Raw genomic sequence first — 22,738 nt, 5'->3', positions numbered from 1 at the left:
AATAAAATTACACAACAAAATTACATTGAAGATTGAGTTTGATGATTTTATGATTGTATGATTTGGGTGTTAATTTTAGTTCAATCAACTAAATTATAGATTGAATGAAACATGTGGGCCCATAGTGACTTTCTTTGTGCACCTAGGTCAGAATTGGCCGAAAGACGCTAACCCTTTGTGTTCTTGTTTCTTGTTTGTCACCACTTGTCCCAAAATATCAAGTAGACCGAGCTAAAATTCTAATATCATGTTAAATCAACACTAGTCTCAAAAATTTAAGCTAAAGAAATGGCTTCCAAAAATGTATATTTATCTAACAAAAGGTAAACAAGCCAAGCTTAAAAACATTTTGAAATTCGTTAAATTTTCAAATAAAACTTAAACAACATATTATTCTACTTTTTTTTTGATAAATAACAACATATTATTCTACTTGACTCATTCACAACTTTTATGATCGAAGCACGGGCACGTTTGGCTACCATCCAAGCATCATGTATTGTTGCATTTTGACATTAGGAGCAACTAATTTTGTTTTATTTTGATAGTAGTAACATACCTTGACATCTCCCTCAAAAAAGAAAAAAAAAATTAACAATAATAACAACAATGACATCAGCTTTTTGAACTTATTATTTTTATTTCTAAAAACAAGAAAAACAAAAACAAAAATTGAAAACAATACCAAACAGGACCTAAATAACCTTAATTAACAGTAAATAATCATAAATCTTCAATTCCAGCTTCCCCTGCCACCAGAACTTCTACCTCAAATGGTTGGTCAGTATCGAATAGTGACAAACTCATGTTTCAATTATTAGTATCCAAATTTCTACCCCACACAAACACCAGAGTTTACACCATGGGGTCATTTCTTTTCTTCTTCTTTTTTCGCAACTACGTACAATACAAGAATGGATAAAGTTGATACAGTAGAGTCAATAGTAGATTTGGAACTTCGCACTGCTAGAGACTTTCAACTTCAAAAATTGCTTGGCATTATTCAGACTAGAAGACTATGCATAGACACGATGCATGTGCACCAGTGAAAGACAGTTGTAACCATCTTCTCAGGAAAAAACCTGATTGCAGAAGAAATAAAAATTTAAAATAAAAGAAATTGGCAGTTATGCAGGGGTAATTTGGGCATGAAAAAAATTGTGACATAGCTTCACCAAGTAAGTTGTGTTCTTATATAATAACTAGTCGTGTCTGACCACCAAATAGATGTTTTGTTAAATCTGAAAAATATAAACTTTGATTTGGATTTAAAAGCACACATTGTCTACCCGACCAAAGATTTTAGTTTCGAGTATCAACTTTTTCTCTATATAATTTTGTATTTTAATTATGCTAGAAGGGCATTTTCGGAAATCAAAAATTCTGACATTTTGGCCAAGTTTGACATCTACTAAATAATACAAAAAGTCACTATCCTATTTAAGTCACATCATCTTATTTAAATCACATCACCTCTCTAACACATCACATCAAACCCAACCCATATAAGCCAATAAGTCAAAAAGTGCACTTTTTTAAAACATCCTAAACCAACCCTTTGTGTCAACAGGGAGCTTCTATTTGCACCCGAAAAAGTAGATTGGGCAATAATAAATTTGAAATTTTATTTATTTGTTTGGACACCCCAAATAATATCTATCATAACCCTAAAAATTCTAAAACCCTATACAAACCTACTTTGTACATCCCATGACTAATAAACAGAGAAATAAAAACTACATTTGGGTCTCTGGAATTCCAAGTGACGAAAAGAGATTCTGAGTTCATCGGAGACAAAGAGGGATTCCGAGACGAAGAGAGTTTCTGCTCCTCAACACAATCCGTCCATTCTAAGTTCCAGTTGCATATGGATACTCAGTGCCGAACAAAATATATTTGTCCGGATACTTAATTCCAAACATGTGAAGTTTGTTCGGATACTCAGTGCCAAATCAATTCGGAAAAACAACTTACGAAAAATGATGAACAACAATTAAAAACTTACTTTTTCTATAGAAAATTGCTTGGAAACATCTTCTTTATTACCCATTATTGATTTCAATATGAAATAGAATGCAAGAATGATGAACTAAAACAAACAGGGTTGGGTTAGGGTTGGGTATGAAGATGCAAAGTGATGAAAGTACGAAGATAGAGAGAAAAGAAATATTGGGGCTGATGATGAATTGGGTATTCAAAACACTTCTATTTACATTTTTCAAGTACATTTTAGTCATTTTAAATAGGGACGACTTAATAGTAATATTAAATTGGATTGCCTAACCTACTTTTTGAGGTGCAAATAGAAGCGCCTGTGTCAACACCATCTCCAAGCTTCACTTTATATATAGTATAGATAAATAGATAGATATAGATATGGGTAGACAGCTAGTAAAGATATGGAAGAACATAGATAGATACTAGCCATTATTGGTATGTGTATGTCAATATTTCCCATGCCCCTACAATTACAGAGAATTGAAGCAGTTATTTGATCATGTAAAGGTAATTTAGGTTAAGTAAAATATGTTACTTACTATCATCTAAACTAATACTGGGATAATACACAAATGAAATGACCAAGAGCCTTTTACTACTTTTCTTTTTCTTTTCCTGGATAAGTAGAGCCACATAATATGCCATACATACATAAAACCATCCCAGACGTATCTAACCAAGCCAAAAGGAAGTTACCTCGACAAATAGTTAGGGAATCTTTCAAGATTTTACTTTATTGCATAAGAATAGAATTATACTTCTTCCGTACAAATTAATATGCACACATATCACAAATGGAAAGAATGATCAACTTACCTTGATAATAATACACTATCTACACTGCAAGAATCTATGCTGCTGCAGATGTGGTGTACTCGTGATTATCCAGATTCAATGCTCGAAGTAGTTTTGGCCAGGATTCTGGGATTCCCCCTGGAAGATCAAACTCTAACAACTTCCCACGACTGCGATAGAATTCCTCCACGGGTCGGCTCTGCAGGTTCAAAATATTTTTGCAATCACACGTCAGTTAACAAACCACTAGTAATAGTCCCAATTGATTAACGATAAATTAGTTTTGGTTGCTCTAATTTTCAGGTTCAAGCAGAATGTTCTAATTGAGTAAGGGACATCGTTAAGCTGTGATTAAGGATATCCTTAGCACAGACACAAATACAGGTATGGACATGAGACATAGCCATAGTTGTCAAATCGAGATTCGTATCGTGAATCGAAATTACCTCGTAAAGAATCGCGAATTGAATTGAATTGAATCGTAAATCATAAAGATTCAGTCACTTTTTTTAAATTACTTAAAAACATATATCTACACACTTAGATATTAAATATATCTTATGAATATAAAATATTTAAACTTAAATCAATAAAAATGTTATTTTGAATGATAATCACATAGATTAATAGGAAGAAGTTAACAAAAGTTCCTACATAAGATAACCATCTCACCTTTTTACTTTTTTAGATATTTCTTATCAACCATTCTTAATAAATGTTAAAATCCACCTACTCTCCACCTACTTCACCCACTTAAACCTACTCCACTAAACCTAACCCACTACACCACTACCACCTCACCTACTCCACTAAACCTAACCCACTACACCACTACCACCTCACCTACTCCACTAAACCTAACCCACTACACCACTATCACCTCCACTTCACCTACTCCTTACCTACTACACACTCACCCTCTTCTATATATAGGAATCATGAATCATTGTAATAGATATCAATATATCAATCAATAATAATACATACAATTTATTCTCTCTCTTTCTCTATACATTATTTCTTACATGGTATCAGAGCTGGTTTAAAACCTAGTATTTTCGCTTCCCCGGCGGGCGGCAACCTCACCTTAGCCGCCCGCCGGACCTCAACCTATTCCGCTGATAAAATCAACAAAGATTTGTGCAACTGTAGTCATGTGTGAGGCTGATGGAGAAGAATTCTTCACCTCATATGACGAGACAGTCTGGAACTGGAAACACTGCAACATTCTGCTCTGGAATTCTGCAGCAGCTAGATTATAGCTTGGTTGAGTGCTAAGCTTTGGTTCTTCCACCCACTCTTGAACTTGCCCAGCAAAGTGTGAAGGTTCATGCTTGTGTTGGAGGGACTAGTGTGCGCGAAGATCAGCGCATTCTCTCCAGTGGGGTTCATGTTGTTGTTGGTACTCCTGGTCGTGTGTTTGACATGTTGCGGAGACAATCACTTCGCCCTGTTTACATCAAAATGTTTGTCTTGGATGAAGCTGATGAAATGCTGTCACGAGGTTTTTAAAAATCAGATCTATGATATTTTCCAGTTGCTGCCACCCAAAATCCAGGTTGGGGTGTTCTCAGTTGCTGCCACCCAAAATCCAGGTTGGGGTGTTCTCTGCCACAATGCCACCAGAGGCTCTTGAAATCACCAGGAAATTCATGAATAAGCCTGGAAAGAGAAAAAGCTCATGCTAGGATTTGCGAAGTGATTCGCTGTAGGAATTTTGGCTTTGGATGAAACCCTTACCATACTCCACTCATTCTCTCCAACTGTTCTAACTTTTTATTTTTATTATTATTATTATTATATCAAATAATCAATGCACTCATGTTCCCCACTAACAGTGTCCACTTTTGACCCAAACCATTTTCAATCCATCATTTCTCCTTCACCTTTTGCACCCCACTCACCGACTCTCTCTCCACTTTATCACATGGGTTTGTCCCTCTCTCTCCTCCATTTGATTTCAAAAATCACTTATTTTTATTTATTTTTTCCTAGTCACTTTTCCTCTTTTTTAAATACCCCACTTTATTTTGAAACAATCGCACTGATGTTTTTCATATAATCCATCTATAAATATTTTTTATCTATTTTCTTTCTCCCTTGTTTTCTTTCATTTTATTTTTATTTTTTCAACAAAACACTCCCAAAACAAAAACAAAAAAAAAAAACAAAAAACAAAAAACAAAAAACAAAAAAAAAAAAACAACATTTTCCAAACTTGTCATTTCTTCATGCCGGGGATCAACCCCGATCAGCATTTTACACCATAAAAAAAATAAAAATAAAAAAAATAAAAATAAAACAACACAAAACAAAACAAAACACAACCAACACAAATCGGAACAGTGGGATTTTTCTTCTCGCCTATTCCGCCGGTCTTTTCTTCTTGCCACCGTCTTGGGCGGCCCTTGCCGGTGTTGCCTCCGTATTTCCCACTCCACTGGGCATGATCACTACTCCCTGCTCCTCCACTGCAGCATATGGCGGCCCTCCAAATCGGAACATAAAACTGGCCTTCCGCTTCAGCTCCTTGTTTTCCGCCTTTAGCACACTTATCTCTGCTCGCGCATCCTTATACATGCGTTGGAGCAGAGCCAGTTGGGCGTTTAACTGCTGCACCTCATTTGTCCTACTCTGCAGCCGGTTCGACAAATTTGTAACCGCAGTCATGGTTTCCACACATGACTTCAAGGTAAACTGATTGACCTCCACATCCGACTGCACCGCCATTTTTTGCTCCACTGACCGCATCGGAAAGTTCAACGGAGCAAAACCAGAGGTGTTTGGTTGAGGTTCACTGGCCACCGCACCAGTTATTTCTCTTGTGGACTCATTCAGTTCTGGAAAGAGCGTAAGTAGCCCACGGGAAGAGGAGGCCATGTTCTGGTTAGCTGGACGGGAAGAAGAGGCCATGTTATGGGTTGCAGAGTGTTTCAGAGAAGGGTTGGTTACAGAGTGTTTCAGACTGCAAAGGTTCAGAGGTTTCAGACTGGTTTGTTATGCTTCCCAACCTCAGCCTCCGCTTCGATTTATAAAGACCCTGACGAAGCGGCAGACACGCGCATCATGCGCCGCTCGACGCTCGCCGACAATATGGGCGCGCCTTTTGATGGCACGCCTTTTGATGGCACGCCTTTTGATGAATTGGGCACGCCTTTTGATGGCACGCCTTTTGAAAGATTGGGCACGCCTTTTGAGGGTGCAACTTTTACGACGGTCCGACATGACCCTATAAACTGTCCCGACATTGATTCCGGTTAGCTCCTTTATGGGTCCGACAAGACTCTGTAAACTGTCCCGACATTGATTCCGGTTAGCTCCTTCAAGGGTCCGACAAGACTCTGTAAACTGTCCCGACATTGATTCCGGTTAGCTCCTTTATGGGTCCGACAAGACTCTGTAAACTGTCCCGACATTGATTCCGGTTAGTTTCTACAAGGGTCCAGCAAGACTCCGTAAACTGTCACAACAACTGTCACCACATTGTCTGCTACAGCGGTCCGACATGACCCCATAAACTGTCTTCTACATCGGTCTGACACCGCCATCCAGTGTCCTCTACACCGTTATGACACCACCATACAGTGTCCTCTACATGGTTATGACACCCCCATACAGTGTCCTCTACAATGTTATGACACCACCATCCAGTGTCTTCACCAATGGTCTGACACGACCATACAGTGTCTCTTATCCTCTTTTATTTTTATGTATTTTCTTGTTTTGTTACTCTCTCCAAACTCAAGTTGGTTAGTTCCTATCCCCCTTGAGTTTGCGGGGGGCTGTTAAAATCCACCTACTCTCCACCTACTTCACCCACTTAAACCTACTCCACTAAACCTAACCCACTACACCACTACCACCTCACCTACTCCACTAAACCTAACCCACTACACCACTACCACCTCACCTACTCCACTAAACCTAACCCACTACACCACTATCACCTCCACTTCACCTACTCCTTACCTACTACACACTCACCCTCTTCTATATATAGGAATCATGAATCATTGTAATAGATATCAATATATCAATCAATAATAATACATACAATTTATTCTCTCTCTTTCTCTATACATTATTTCTTACAATAAAAACAATAACCAAATAGACAAACTATCAATTTCCAAAGTAACAATAATTAACAACGATATTGATATATTGACAATAAGCATATATACTTTTCTAAGTAAAAGTGAACAAATAATAAGAAAAAATTATTTAGAATCTTTGATTTTAAAGCCTAAAACATTCTAAAAGGTACAATTGACCTCACACATATAATATTCAATTTAATAGAATATCAATAGATAATTCATAGTGTAACTTTAATATTAAACATCTTTAGAAAATATATTATGATTTTTTAAAGGGGAAAAAATGAGAAGGTTAAAAATATGTTGGATTTGACTGAATCTAATTGGATCCTATTAAAAACTCAATGATCACCAAAATAACAACAAATCATGTATATATATTGGTTATTTTGGTATTAAACGCTATTAGAAGTTGTATTATATCATTTTCACTAAAAAGATGGGGGAAAAAAAAAGTCAAAAATATGTCGGACACAATAATTTCAAAAATTACATGAATCATAAAAAGTAAATCGAATCGTGAATCAATTGTACATCGTGCGATTCACTAAAAATTCACTTCCAAAATAGATTCATCCGTATATTCGTATCGATTTTGCAAAAATTGTGAATTGAATTGTGAATCGAATCGCAAATCGTAAAATTCTAATAACGGAGGACACAACAATTTTGAAAAAATTAAGATACAGACAAAGCGGGAATACGAAGAAAAAATATTTTTATATTTTTATTGGCTATGTATATAAATATAAATTTAGGGTACGGAGATATAAAAGGCATCAATGTAAATGTGGATGTACTTTTATTTTTATTTTCACTTTACTCAGTCTTTGTTTTCATATATTTTACTTTGATACCAAATTAGCTTTCTAAAATTATAAAAAGAAACTCACAAAGGTGTCCATTGGCATGTTAAAACATATATGCGTGTCCATGAAGTAACCCCAAAGTGTTTTGCGAAAAAATAAAAATAAAAAAAAATAAAAATCGACACACCCAATGGCATGTCGGACACGTGGACATGTGTGTCCCCGGCGTATCGGTGTCCATATGTGTCCGACATGACACCCATTTTGAAGTGTCGGTGCTTCATGATATTTAATGCTTCCCCAGTTAAGAAGGTCAAAGGGTTCCATATCCGCTAGCTCTATTTACCCAGTGTAATGGCTGGTATCCCATTGAGGCAGTGATCAGGTGCGTTCATTTATATCTTACCACCAAAAAGAAACAGGAATATGAAAATATATAAAAAGTGACACACAAATAGATAAAGAAACAAGAGTGTCAAGTGCCTTGTCAGACACATGTCCTTGCCTTTTCCGATGTGTCTGACATGGCTATGACACCTATTTGAAGTGTCGTTTCTTATTATGTGTTTAATACAAACCAATGTGTAATTTTATAAATGTTGACTTGATGAAAATTGAGATTTGGCTTACAGCTTGACAAAAAGGATGATCCAAGTGGTGGGTGCTGTTTGCCATTGTGATTGTGGTGATTGTAGTGCCAGTAGTGGTTGTACAAGGTTTCAGATTGTTTGGGTACTTATCGAATAAGATGCTGATTGATGGGCTTAGAAGAGATTCGAGCTTGATGGGGTGAGAATTGACGGTGATGAGTGATTTGTGTGGTGGCAGCACAGCACTTGAAGGTGATGAACATGGTATTGCAGTGTTTTGAGAGAGACATTTTGGATGAATTGAAAAGGTGGGTTGACCGTAATCAATGGGTTAAATTTGGGTTGATTTTTTCCTAGAAGTGAATTGTTTTAAAATTATTATTTTTATGACTCTCAAATTGATTTTGTGTGGAATTCTGATGGTTTGGTGTGGTGGATAATAGTACGCACACAAATCTAACCACACTTGTGAAGTTGAGAGATTGGCTTCTAACAATCCCTCGAGCCCTAATGCCGCAACACAAATCTAGTGGCTTAATAATTCAAATTTAGTGTTTTTTATGTTAAATTAGTAACTTTCACTAATATTAGTTTGTTTGTGGATATAATATTTACACAGCAAATAAAAATATTAAAAAAATCCATATCTTAATTGTCCGTGTCTTGATTTTTTTGAAATTATCATGTCCTGTGTCCATGCTTGTGTGTTCGCATTTGTGCGTCATAGAACATATGTATAGTATACTTAGAAAATATGAGGAAGAAGAACTCCGAAAATATGAGGAAGAAGGAATATATTTCTGTTATATTCAAAACTTCTTATTTTACAAGACCAAATGACACTCCTTATATAGGAGATATTACAAACATCATTATAACCCATTATATGCCACTTACATATTATATATTACCACTATCTACCACTATCATATTATATACATGCCACTATCTACCACCAACACCACTATCATATTCTATACATGCCACTATCTACCACCAACACCACTATCATATTCTATACATGCCACTATCTACCACCAACACCACTATAATATGTCACTATCTTATTATATGCATTAACACAAATTTCCAGCACTCCCCCTCAAGCTGGTTTGAAGATATCTTCCATAGCCAGCTTGCTAGTCAGCTTATCAAATTGCTTCTTGTGTAGTCCCTTCGTTAGCACATCAGCTAATTGTTCACCTGTTGGAAGGTAGGTCATACAGATTATGCCAGTATTGATTTTCTCCTTGATGAAATGTTTATCCACTTCTATATGTTTTGTGCGATCATGTAGAACTGGATTATGAGCTATAGATATAGCTGCTTTGTTGTCACAATAGACCTTCATAGGTGTCGGGTGAGAAAGCTTTAATTCTTCAAGAATTCTTTTAATCCACATTACTTCACAGATTCCATGGGCAACAGCTCTGAACTCTGCTTCTGCACTACTTCTAGCTACCACATTCTGTTTTTTACTCCGCCATGTAACTAGGTTCCCACCTACAAAGGAGCAGTATCCGGATGTTGATCTCCTATCTGTAACACTTCCTGCCCAGTCTGCATCTGTGTATACTTCAACTTGAAGATGTCCATGTTTCTTGAACAGTAAGCCTCTCCCTGGAGTTCCTTTCAAATATCTTAAGATCTTATAAACGGCCTCAAAGTGCTCTGCCCCTGGTGAGTGCATGAACTGACTTACCATGCTGACTGCAAAGGCAATATCAGGCCGCGTATGAGACAAGTAAATCAATTTCCCGACAAGTCGCTGATATTGTTCCCTCTCTTTGACTTCTTCAGCCTTAGCAGCTTGTAACTTCAAGTTAGGCTCGATCGGAGTCTCCACCATCTTACAACCAAGCATACCTGTTTCTCCAAGGAGATCAAGAACATATTTTCTCTGATTAACGAATATACCTTCCTTGGATCTTGCAAATTCCATTCCGAGGAAATACTTGAGGGCTCCCAGATCCTTAATGTGAAATTCTTTTGCGAGTTTCTCTTTGAGGGCTGCTAACTCTGCTTCATCATTACCAGTTAAAATGATGTCATCAACATAAACAATCAAAATTGCAATTTTACTGTTTTTTGAATGTTTATAAAATATTGTGTGATCTGCTTGACTCTGCGAGAAGCCACAACTGATAACTGCCTTCCCAAAGCGTTCAAACCATGCTCTTGGTGATTGTTTGAGTCCGTATAATGACTTGTTCAATCTGCATACTCTGTCGCTTCCAAGTCTCTGCTCAAATCCCGGCGGTAGGCTCATGAACACCTCCTCTTCAAGATCACCATTGAGAAATGCATTTTTAATGTCAAGTTGATGTAGAGGCCAATCTGAATTTACTGCAAGAGATAACAGTACTCTGATGGAATTTATTTTAGCAACAGGAGCAAACGTCTCCTGATAGTCGATCCCATAAGTTTGAGTGAAGCCTTTAGCCACCAGTCTCGCCTTGTATCTCTCAACGCTTCCATCTGCGTTACATTTTATCGTAAATACCCATTTACACCCAACTGTTTTCTTGTCTTTGGGTAGATCAACTATCTCCCAAGTACCACTTCTCCTTAAAGCATTCATCTCCTCCATGACTGCTAATTTCCAATTCGGATCATCCAATGCTTCCTGTATATTCCTTGGAACAAACAAGTGTGAAATCCTAGATGTGAAAGCTCTATGGTTTTTAGACAGTCTTTGATAGGAGAGGTAATTTGCAATAGGATGTTTAATGCAATTTCGGACACCTTTCCTAATTGCTATAGGAACATCAAGGTCGGAAATAGAAGGAATAGGATTACCTAAAATTTCGATGCCAGAACTCGGGTGGACATTCGGGTCATTAGGATGGACATTCGGGTCATTATTCCTCAGATGAAATCGCTTCCTAGTATAAACCTGAAGCTCAGGATTTAGATCATTTTGTAGTATTTCTCCCCCTAAACAAGAATCTTCTTGACTAGGCACCATAGAACTTGGTTCTCCTAAGTGATCATTATCAGACAGATGTGGTTTTTGTGTAGGATAAATGACATTGGGGAGCGGGATAGAAATATCCCAAAAACGGTCTTCTACTCCACTTGTCTCCCCCTGAAGAGAAGTGTTGGGGAAATAGGATTTTGTTTCCACAAATGACACATCCATACTCACATGAAATTTCTTGGTTTGAGGATCGAAACACTTATACCCCTTTTTGTTTGAGGAATAACCCAAAAAAAACACATTTTATAGCACGGGGGTCAAGTTTTGAACGAAATTGACTAGGAACATGAACATAGGCAGTACATCCAAAAACTTTGGCGGGTAAATCAGAAAACAACCTCGTGTCAGGAAAAAAAGTTTTGAGATAATCGAAAGGTGTTTTGTATGTTAACACCTTTGTAGGCATCCTGTTTATCAAATAAGAGGCTGTTAAAATTGCTTCACCCCATAAATATTTAGGAACATGCATGTAAAACATTATAGCACGTGCTACTTCAAGTAGATGTTTATTTTTTCGTTCTGCAATGCCATTTTGTTGAGGGGTATCCCGACATGTAGATTGATGAAAAATCCCTTTTTTTTTCAAAAACTCACCCAACTGCTCATTGAAATATTCTGTTCCATTATCAGAATGTAAAATACCAATTTTGGTTTGAAATTGGTTTTCAATCATATTGTAAAAATTTGTGAATAAATTTTTCACGTCAGATTTTTTATTCATCAAATAAATCCAACATAAGCGGGTATGGTCATCAATAAATGTAACAAACCATCTTTTACCAGAAAGAGTAGTGATTTTAGAAGGGCCCCAAACATCACTATGAATCAAATAAAAAGGTTTGGAAGCCTGGTAAGGTTTTGGCAAATAAGTAGAGCGATGAAATTTTGCAAAAATGCAACTTTCACAATGAAAAGAAGAACAATCAATCCCTTTAAATAATTCTGGAAATAAATGTTTCAGATAAAGAAAACTAGGATGTCCTAGCCTATAGTGCCATAGCATTATTTTTTCTCGAACAGAGATTGAACTAGTACTATTAAAGCTCTGAGCTTTTTTATTACTAACAGGTACTTCATCAAAGTAGTAAAGACCTTCAAGCATCCTAGCACGCCCAATCATCATCCCCGAGTTCTGGTCCTGAAATTCACAATGGGATTCAAAAAATGTAACATGACAATTAGAATCCTTAGATAGTTTACTGACAGACAAAAGGTTACAGGCTAAGTTGGGGACGTGAAGAACAGCATTGAGATTAATTTTCTCAGTTAGTTTAATAAATCCTTTTCCTGCAATAGGTGAAAAACTACCATCGGCTATTCTGATTTTGTCATGACCAGAACAAGGGAAATAGGTACTAAATAAATGGGAAAAACTAGTCATGTGATCGGAGGCACCGGAATCTATGATCCACGGAGAGAAGTTTAGGCAAGAGAAGGCTTTAGGATTTCTACCTGTTTGTGCCAACAAAACACTAGGAGTACCGGATGAGGAGTTGGATTTTATCAGCTTTAAGAGTTGATCAATCTGCTCTTTGTTGAAGGGACCTGAATCGGCTTCATTAGCGGTAGGAAAGCCACGATTCTTCTCTCCTCGTTTGCTGCTTTTCCAGTTGACAGGTTTGCCATGGATCTTCCAACACGTTTCGCGTGTATGGCGAGGCTTGTTGCAAAAATCACACCAGACCCGTGGCTTATCATCAAACCTGCGCTGGTAATTTGCAGCCTTGTTGGCCGCAGCATCGCTAATTAAAGCAGAAATTTCAATTGATTCACCAGTACCTTTTTTCTTAAGCATGACGCTTCTTCGGCTCTCTTCCCTTCTGACTTCGGCAAATACTTCGCCAATGGATGGGAGAGGAGGTCTGCCAATAATTCTTCCTCGCACTTCATCGAACTCAATGTTGAGGCCGGCAAGAAACTTGTAAATACGGCTGTCTTCCACAGTTTTCTTGTGGTGGTTGCAGTCGTCAACTGATTTCCATTCGTATGTGTTGAAGATGTCAAGATCCTGCCACAACCTTTTCAACGAATTGAAATATTTGGTGACGGAATCATCTCCTTGACGAATCTCTCCCAACTTCAAAGTTAATTCGAAAACTTGAGATTGATTTCCTAGGTCAGAATACATCTGACTAACATTATCCCACAATTCTTGTGCAGTAGGATAGCACATGTAATTAGAGCTTATATCCTCCTCCATGGAATTGACCAACCATGTCATAACCATGGAATTTTCAGCGTCCCAACTGTCGAACAGCGGATCATTAACAGCAGGAGCCTTCTTGTCACCAGTGATGTAACCGATCTTTCCTTGCCCACGGATATACATCCGGACAGATTGTGACCAGCGGAGAAAATTATCACCATTTAGGCGGATGGTGGTGATTTGGACAGAGTGAGAGTTTGACGTTTTCACCGGAATGGCAGCGGTAGGGGTTGAAGTGGTTTCGGACGTGACTTCCGACATGGCTATGACGGTTTTAGGGCTGCTGTGTTTTTTGTAGCTCTGATACCAACTTAGAAAATATGAGGAAGAAGAACTCCGAAAATATGAGGAAGAAGGAATATATTTCTGTTATATTCAAAACTTCTTATTTTACAAGACCAAATGACACTCCTTATATAGGAGATATTACAAACATCATTATAACCCATTATATGCCACTTACATATTATATATTACCACTATCTACCACTATCATATTATATACATGCCACTATCTACCACCAACACCACTATCATATTCTATACATGCCACTATCTACCACCAACACCACTATCATATTCTATACATGCCACTATCTACCACCAACACCACTATAATATGTCACTATCTTATTATATGCATTAACACAAATTTCCAGCAAGTATATAACTATATACACATACATATATGCACAAATGTACAATGTCCATATATACATATAAAATCCAATATGTATACATATATTTATATATTGTGTATATCAAACTTTATATATGTTCATCATTACAACAATAGTTTCCAACAAGTGGTTTGTGTTATCCAATTCAACCGTATATACATATGAATAGTTATTTATCTCTGTGTGTGTGTGTGTGTGTGTGTGTGAGCATGCTAGTGTGTACGTGTGAGTCTATAAGACCATAATCCATGGGGAAGAGCGAAAACATGATGATTCATTGGCGCATCGTCATCATATAGATAACGAAGAACTGCATAATATGTAGCAGTACCAATGGTCGTTGTACTCACTATCTATCTTTGGGAATACAGATTTCCTTAGGTCTTGGGTGTTGATTTGTAAAGTTAGCTGATGAGGGTGCATCTGTTTTGGTTGTAGAGCCTGGTGATGGGGGTGGGAATAGATTGGGTGTTATTGATTCATTGTTCTTTAAATAAAAGGCTGCATGACAAGACTTGGTTGGACAGCATTAAAGAATTATATAATTTATATTAGTTTGTATAAAAGCACATAAGTAATTTAAAATAAAAAAATAATTGTTAAGTAAATTTGCTAGAATAAGCGCAAAACTGACATCAGCCTTTCCTTAGTTTCATTTGCCTTTATCAAAAGAAAGGTTTGTGCGAATTGTCAAAAAAAGCACGAGAGTGCAAAATTCTGCAATTGTTGAAAAACAAAGGGAAGAATAGTGCAATTTACCCTATTATAATAATGAGCTTCTGCAGGATTTTTTTAAATATTGTGGTGTAAATAATAAATTCAATATATAACAATCAGTGTTTCACTACACAATCTTGTCATGAAATCTAGAATTACAAAATACTATCCATAAAAACACATTAATAGAATATTACGTTCTTTAAGCGCACGGAGAAATATTAATAAACACAACAAAAGACCTGAGAAGATGAAGTATTACCATTTCATTGTATACTCGGAGGCGTTCCTTTACAACTTCTTCAGTGTCATCAGACCGGGTGATAAGTTTTGATGCACAATGAGGTGGGGGAAGAAGCGGTGCCATGTACAATTCAGGGCTTCCATCTCCACCCTTGATGTCAATGCAGGCAACATTATAATTCCCTCCACACTCACTGCAAATCCTTCTTCCGAGGCACTTTGCAAGCAATGCTTCTTCCCGAAGTTTCAAATTGACTACCAGGTCAATGTCCATCACTCCCTCTAAAATTTCCTGAAAATTAACAAATTCCAAAAGGCAAATTAGTAGGATGCAGAAGAGCACAAAATTCTAAAGGGTCTTCTCTCAAAATGACAGAAGAATAAAATTCTAAAATTTATATGCAACATGGAACTGAAAAATAATACTGATAAAAAGACCTCAGCTAAGCATCTTGGACTATGGACATATTAGACATGGGTGTTGGTGTGTCAGATCTTTACTAAATTTTAGAATATAAATTATAATCCTCCAGAAGATGTTGCTCAGAGGTAGAAAACAAAGAATCTTGGAATTTTTGAGTAAATTCTAAATTCCACGATGGAAGAAAAAATGGTTATTTACATAGAGACCCTCTAAACTATTAAAAAGTATTACTTTGACCTCCTGAACTATAAAAACGTACAAATAAACTCCCTAAACTATTGAGAAGTATCGCTTCGCCTCCTAAACTATAAAAGCATACAAATGGATCCCTTAAACTATTGACGTGTTTCACTTTGACCCCTAACCCTTCTATTAGGGGGTCCAATTGGTACATTTTTATAATTTAGGGGGTCTATCTATTCATTTTTATAGTTTAGGAGACAAAGTGATACTTCTCAATAATTTAGGAGGTCCATTTGTATGCTTTTATAATCTATAGGGTCAAAATGATATTTTTCAATAGTTTAGGAAGTCTTTGTGTAAATAACCCCCCCCCCCCCCCCCCCAAAAAAAAAAAAAAAAAAAAAAAAAAAGGAAATATATAGAGTAAGCTAATGATGTTTATCCAATGAAGAAAACTTAATCATAAATGTTAGGTAAATATATTAATGGTATCCCTGTTGGAAGGGATAACTTCAGTATCAGCAATTTGAGACATCATCCTTGGACGTCTTAGTATGTAAGCTTATAAACATGGAACAATAACTAGACCTAATAATGCTTTGCAAGCAACTCAATAATTTCAAGAAAAGACTAAGCATATTCAGGTTTACGATCATCTTATCAGAGAATTTATAAAGTAATGTTCTGGGCAAGAACTGGCTTACTAAAATGTGCAACAAGATGGCATGCTTAGGATATTTGATCCAGCTAGAGGATTTTTAACGGAATGGAGAGCGGTATAATTTCTAATTTATTGCAGCCTTCTCACAGAAATATTACATTATCAAAAACTTTATTGGACATTGGATCTTATCAATGATTTCTACCTTACATCTTCTTCCGCTTCTACTAGTTAATTTCAATTCTTTTTTGACCAATCAATTGCAGAGCTATCAAAGTTTGACTTAAAATTGCAACTTACAATATTACCTCTTCCACAATGTTAAGGCTAAACAGTCTTATTTTGAACAGTAATCTCAAAATGATATTTTCTGATCAATTTCTTGCAAACTGCATTTTCAGTCAGTGTACAAAAGTATCAATATAAATCAGAAATTTTAGTTGCGTATTATTGATCTGTAAAAATATAAAATTTTCATTTGTCCCAAGCATGTCGTGTCCAACATTTTTTGAAAATCGACATGTTGGCGTGTTAGTGTTGTTGCTACTTAGGGAGCGCCTCTGAGGGTGTTTATATATACTATATATATATATATATATCCTAAGAATTGTTTTTGGCTTAATTGTAATATATATGTTAAATATGAATAAATATTGAAAATTGTCAACTATATATTGTTTATTTATAAATATAAAATAAATATTATGTAAATATGAAATACTACAATAGATTTAAGTTAATTTTCATATAATCTTATGACTTCTACAAATTTTCTTTTACTTAATAGCATTTTTTTTTTTTTTAATTTCTTTGGGATTCATATCTTTGAAAATTTCCATCGCAGATTCTTTCTCAATGGGAGTAGGAGCAAGGTTCCGGAGCAAGTAGCGAGGCCCCCATGGGAGACTTCTGCAACTAACTTCAAATCATCCCCAACCTTTCGCCTTTTAATCCACACTAGAAACCATTTATTTCACTGTTGTCCAAATAAATCTAGCTTAATTCCTCTACAAATCCTACAACCTAACACTTCAGAAATCAACTCAAATTCACCCTTTTCGTTCTTACAAACACGTAAATCTTTGTTCTACCTCTTAGAATCCTAACCCTAGAAGCTTTCCATAACCAAAACCCGTCACAATACCTATTGTAAGCAACATTAACCTAGTTTCCTAAATTGTCCTACGTTAAACTATTTGCAAGCTTATCTTGTCCGAATAATTCCAGATCCATGACCTTCTTGTTTTCCTACTTTACTACTTTCAATTATTTTGTAGCATTTTTAGAAGTTTTTGCCTTGAAGAATCAGTATACTTCATCTTTACATAGATTCTCCCTCTCTTGGCACCTTTAGTGGATTTTACTTATCAAAAAGGAAAAAAATTAATTAAATTTTATTTAGCACTTGTTGTCAGCTCAGAGTACTAATCAGCCAAATTTGCATTTTTGAGACTCCCAACAATTATTACAAAAGCAAGAAACAAAAAACAAAAAACAAAGGCGGCAATGCTCACCGCCTGTCTTATAGTTCGAGGGAAACCATCAAGAATAAATCCTGATTGACCTTTAGCTTCTTCGGCTTCAAGACGTTTGGACAACAAATTTATAATAATTTCATCTGAAACCAATTTCCCTTGGTTAACAATCTCTGCAAGCTGCAAAAGAAAAGGAACAAAAGATGAAGATAGAAAAGAATACAGACAAAAAGATCTAAGAAAACGGCAACAGTCCGTTTGGATTATGTGATTTGGATTGCGTGATTTGGTGAGAAATGATGAGGGAAAAAATGAAAAAAGACTCTTTTCTCATGTTTGGTTAATAAGTTAGGTGAGAAATGACAAAAAAAGAAAACTCTCTTATTTTGTCAGTTTTATTTCTCATCAAAAGTGGTGAGAAGCGAAATGAATAGTTGTGTATTTTTTATTGCCCATAAAAATAAAAAAGAAGAAAAACAAATCACCCCCATATACCTATATCTTACTCATCCAAACATGATAATGTGAAAAAACAATCATTTATTTTCTTTTCTCACATAAATGAGAGAGCACAATTATTTCTTTTCTTTTCTCATCTCATGATTCAAACATAGGCCACAATTAAGCGCACAACTAAAGTAGAATCTGTGAAATATGTTATATTTAGGTTTTTGTTATTTAGTTTAGTCATTAAGGGTAGTTTAGTCTTATTACCTGCAATTAGGCTTTTAGGATTTCATTAAGAGTAGTTTAGTCTCTGTAATTAGGATCTTAGGGTTATGACTTTTACCTATTTATATTGTACCACTACAGATTTTACATTTTATCAATTCAATACATACGTATTTTGCACTCAATATTGTTTCATGGTATCATAGCCGTACAAACGGCTAACCTATCTTCCGAATTGAGTTACCACCATGAATGAGGAGTTAAACTGCTTCAGCTAAAACTCAAACTTGGGACTTGGTTCCGTTGCCTACTAGCAAGAATCGTGTGGGTTGCAAATGAATCTACATGGTCAAGACTTTTTCAGATGGCTCTTTGGAACGTTACAAAGCCCGTTTGGTTGCTAAGAGGATTTCTAAAGAGTATGTGATAGATTACGAAGAGATTTTTACCCCCGTTGCCAAGATGAACACAGTTCATACTCTTATCTCTGTTGCTACTGCCCATCAATGGTCTATGTTTCAGTTAGGTGTCAAGAATGCTTTTTTTAATGAACATTTTGTAGAAAAAGTGTATACACGACCTCCATCTGGTCTTTCTCATCCTTCAGGTCTTGTTTGCCATCTTCATTGTGCCCTCTATAGTCTCAAGCAATCTCCACGAGCATGGTATAAGCAGTTTTAGTCTGTTGTTCTCCAGATTGGTTTCTGTCCAAGCCTATATGATTCGGCTCTTTTCGTTTATCGTTCTTCTGCTAGTCTTGTTCTTCTTCTCCTATATGTCGGTGATATGATCATCACTGGGTCTGACTCTAGTACTATTCAAGAGGTCAGACAACAACTTTTTCTAGAATTTGAGATGAATGAAAGATTTGGGTTCTCTTCAGTATTTTCTTAGAATTGTGGTTGCCTTTTCTCCTACTGGGTATCTTCTGTCTAAGACCAAATATGCTAGTGATATCTTTTCTCTTGCCAATCTCACTGATGCCAAGACTGTGGATACTCCTATCGAATTGCATGTTAAGTTTTCTACTTCCGATGGGGTTCTTCTCAAGGATCCTATTGTATATCGTGAGTTGGTGGGTTCTCGTTTACCTTATTGTGACTCATCCAGATCTCACTTATACCATGCACATTCTTAACCAATTTGTCTCTGCTCCTCATTCCACCCGTTGGGCTACCTTGTTACGTGTTCTTTGCTACATTTAGGGTACCTTGTTGCAATGCTTATTATTGTCTTCCTCTTCAAATTTGACTCTTCAAACTTATGTTGATGTTGATTGGGCTGGTGATATCTTCAGTCGCAAGTCTACTTCCGGTTTCTATGTTTTTCTTGGAGATTATCTCATCTCTACGACAAGTAACAAACAATCTGTTGTTACTCATTCCACCACTGAAGCTGAATATTGTGCCATAGCTCATGCTACTTCTAAAATGGTTTGGCTTCGTTAGCTTCTTTTTGATATGGAAGTTTCTCTGTCTTCCCCAACTCCATTGTACTGTGACAATCAAAGTATTGTTCAGATTGCCCACAACTCGTTTTTTCATTTGCGTACAAAACACATTGAGATAGATAGTCATTTTGTTCGGCAGCGTCTTCAAGCTGGCACACTTACTCTTCCTTTTGTTCCCCCCTCTTGTTGACCGATTTCTTTACAAAAATTCACACTACTGCTCGCTTTCGTTTTCTTAGCAAACTTTCGATAATCTCTGCATTCGCATCCTTAGTTTGAGAGGGGAATGAAATATGTTATGTTCATGTTCTTGTTATTTAGTTTAGTCATTAAGGGTAGTTAAGTCTTATTACCTGTAATTAGGCTTTTAGGATTTCATTAAGAGTAGTTTAGTATTTGTCCCTATAATTAGGACCTAAGGGTTTTGATTTTTACCTATTTATATTGTACTACTGCACCTTTTGCATTTTATCAATTTAATATATACGTATTTTGCTCTCAATATTGTTTCAGAATCACCGCACACAACTTAACTTAGAAAGAACACTTATTACCGCATCTTCAAAACAGTTCCATGTCATGGGTGCAGATAAGCCAAAAATAAACTCAATAAGCAAACAAACATTGAACACACTAATTTTCCTTTCGGAGTTTTCCATATGTGAATTGCATTCAAGTTATCAAGTGAACTTACACACTATTTCATTTCCAATCTTATTTTAGTTGCCTCCATTATATGATGGTCCAGATCATGGGGTAATTTGGTGAGAAATGATGAGCAAGGTAACTCCCTGTCAAGTTTGGTTTATAAATTATAAATTATATAACTTTTATTTTTCTTATTTGATTTCTGGCAAAAAAGTGGCAAGATTCAGTGGAAAACCAAACTAATTGATTATATAACTTTTATAATACTGAAATCACCCATTAAAATACAAATGAAGAAAAAGAAATTTCATTCATATCCCTCTCTATCTATCACAATGCTCAACTTCCGTACCCATCAAACCTAACATTAATTTTCTTTTCCCACATAAATCACAATTACTATTTTTTTTTTTTCTTTCCTCATCTGAGATCCAAACGGAGGGCAAAAGAGTAATATTCGATAACAACCAACTCTGACAGGACTAACGCTATGTTTGGTAACTTAGGACAGAAAAGAAAAGAAATGATTACTTAAGTAATAAGAGAAAAGAAAAGAAAAGAAAAGAAAAGAAAAGAAATGATTGTAATTTCTCTCCTTTTTGTTTGGATAAGTAAGAAATAAAAGAAAAGAAATGATTTTGATTTCTCTCCTTCTTGTTTGGTTAGATTTCATTAAGAGAAAAGAAAAGAAATTATTTTATGTTATATTACCAAAATAACCTTTTTATATTTTCAATCATTTTATTTCTTTTATTTTTATAGGGGTAAAATTGGTATTGTGAAAATATAAACATTTGTAGATTTCTTTTCTCTCTCAATCTCTCCACTTTTGGAAAGATTGAAAATAAGTAGATTTCATTAAGAGAAAAGAAAAGAAATTATTTTATGTTATATTACCAAAATAACCTTTTTATATTTTCAATCATTTTATTTCTTTTATTTTTATAGGGGTAAAATTGGTATTGTGAAAATATAAACATTTGTAGATTTCTTTTCTCTCCCAATCTCTCCACTTTTAGAAAGATTGAAAATAAGAATTATGAGAGAAATGAGTTTCTCTCTATTTCTCTCCACTTAAGATAACCATTTCTCTCTATTTCTTTTCTTTTCTCTCCAAATCACTCAATCCAAACACAGTGTAAAAGTGTAATTTAACAAAACCACATAGATATGCTTCTTCAGGGAGTTAGCTAAACAATTAAACCCCCAAATCAAATCATCATCAGCAAAAAGCAAATGCAAATCGAAAAAGAAAAGAGAGATCTCATTTTGTGACAATCACAATTCAAAAATAAATAAGCATAACCCTAAGAAACCTGAGAGGAATGGGGGCCGAGGGAGGAGAGCTCTTCGCGAACAAGATCGCCGGTGGAGATGTGAGGGACACGGAGGAGGTGAGAGAGGCGACCGGCGTAGGTACCTTTGCCGACGCCTGGGCAACCAAGAAACACCCACTGCACATTCCTGTTCTTTGTGTTTGTTGTGTCTCCTCCTCCTCCTCCTCCACCCAGACTTAAATTCAGAGAAGACGGCGGCGGCGGCGGTGGTGGTGCTCCTCCGAGGCCTATTCCCGAATTCAAAGATGAAGATGATAAGCTCCTCCGGAGTGTGAGTGACAAGGTCAAGCTTCTCAGAAGACGGTTCAGGACAGCCATGGATGAACAGATCAAAGCTCGGATTTCTAGAGAGAGAGAGAGAGAGAGCAAAAAGGTTTGACGTCTCTTGAATTGAATTAAAGCCAGCACGACGTGTGTAGAGCATGCGGGGTTGCTAGCTTGTGAAAAGCAAGTATACGATTCTGGTGTAAACCTGCCGACCACATTTTTTTCATGTTCGGTCGCGTACAGCAAGCTTCATTGATGAGAGGTCATTAATTTTTAAAGTCTTTTAGATCGGAAATTTCACATTAATTATCACGTGATGCTATTCTCTCGTCTTGTTTGAGTGCCTCACCATTTTGACTGACTTCTTTTTTAATTATTTTATAAAATAAAAAGAATTTATATTTGAGATGATTTATAAAAAAAATTAAAAGATTGTGAGAGAAAAAGTAATTAGTTAATATATAACATATAATATTTTTAATTAATTATTTTATTTTATTTAT

At 36.0% G+C, this 22,738-nt stretch overlaps 1 protein-coding gene and 1 long non-coding RNA gene across 2 annotated transcripts; both read right to left on the bottom strand.

Annotated features, from left to right (window-relative positions):
• Positions 1 to 515: 515 nt before the first annotated feature.
• Positions 516 to 22,637, bottom strand: LOC114312385 (putative adenylate kinase 6, chloroplastic). The gene is made up of 5 exons (XM_028258616.2): positions 21,948 to 22,637; positions 17,901 to 18,041; positions 15,138 to 15,410; positions 2,815 to 2,992; positions 516 to 1,082 (listed from the first exon to the last, which is right to left on the bottom strand). The coding sequence occupies exons 1-4, from the start codon at positions 22,284 to 22,286 to the stop codon at positions 2,849 to 2,851; spliced, it is 897 nt and encodes a 298-aa protein (XP_028114417.1). The 5' UTR covers positions 22,287 to 22,637; the 3' UTR covers positions 516 to 1,082; positions 2,815 to 2,848.
• LOC145797018 (uncharacterized) lies at positions 6,440 to 6,887 on the bottom strand. Its single transcript, XR_014337942.1, has 2 exons — positions 6,718 to 6,887; positions 6,440 to 6,675 (listed from the first exon to the last, which is right to left on the bottom strand). It is a non-coding gene; the product is annotated as an uncharacterized LOC145797018 (long non-coding RNA).
• Positions 22,638 to 22,738: the final 101 nt, after the last annotated feature.

The sequence above is a fragment of the Camellia sinensis genome, chromosome 8 (assembly GCF_055761805.1).
Source record: "Camellia sinensis isolate YWXY chromosome 8, ASM5576180v1, whole genome shotgun sequence".
Lineage (NCBI taxonomy): Eukaryota > Viridiplantae > Streptophyta > Magnoliopsida > Ericales > Theaceae > Camellia > Camellia sinensis.
Note: the sequence above shows the minus strand (reverse complement) of the source record. Positions and strands in the feature narration are given on the sequence as shown.

Bases quoted from the DNA above. Each gene is read 5' to 3' on its own strand.
- LOC114312385 (XM_028258616.2), bottom strand. From the start codon at position 22,286: ATGGCTGTCCTGAACCGTCTTCTGAGAAGCTTGACCTTGTCACTCACA. The intron at 15,411-17,900 runs GTGAGCATTGCC...GTTAATTTTCAG, and splicing joins CTCGAACTATAAGACAGGCG to GAAATTTTAGAGGGAGTGAT. The intron at 2,993-15,137 runs GTAATACTTCAT...TTGAACCTGCAG, and splicing joins TCCGAGTATACAATGAAATG to AGCCGACCCGTGGAGGAATT.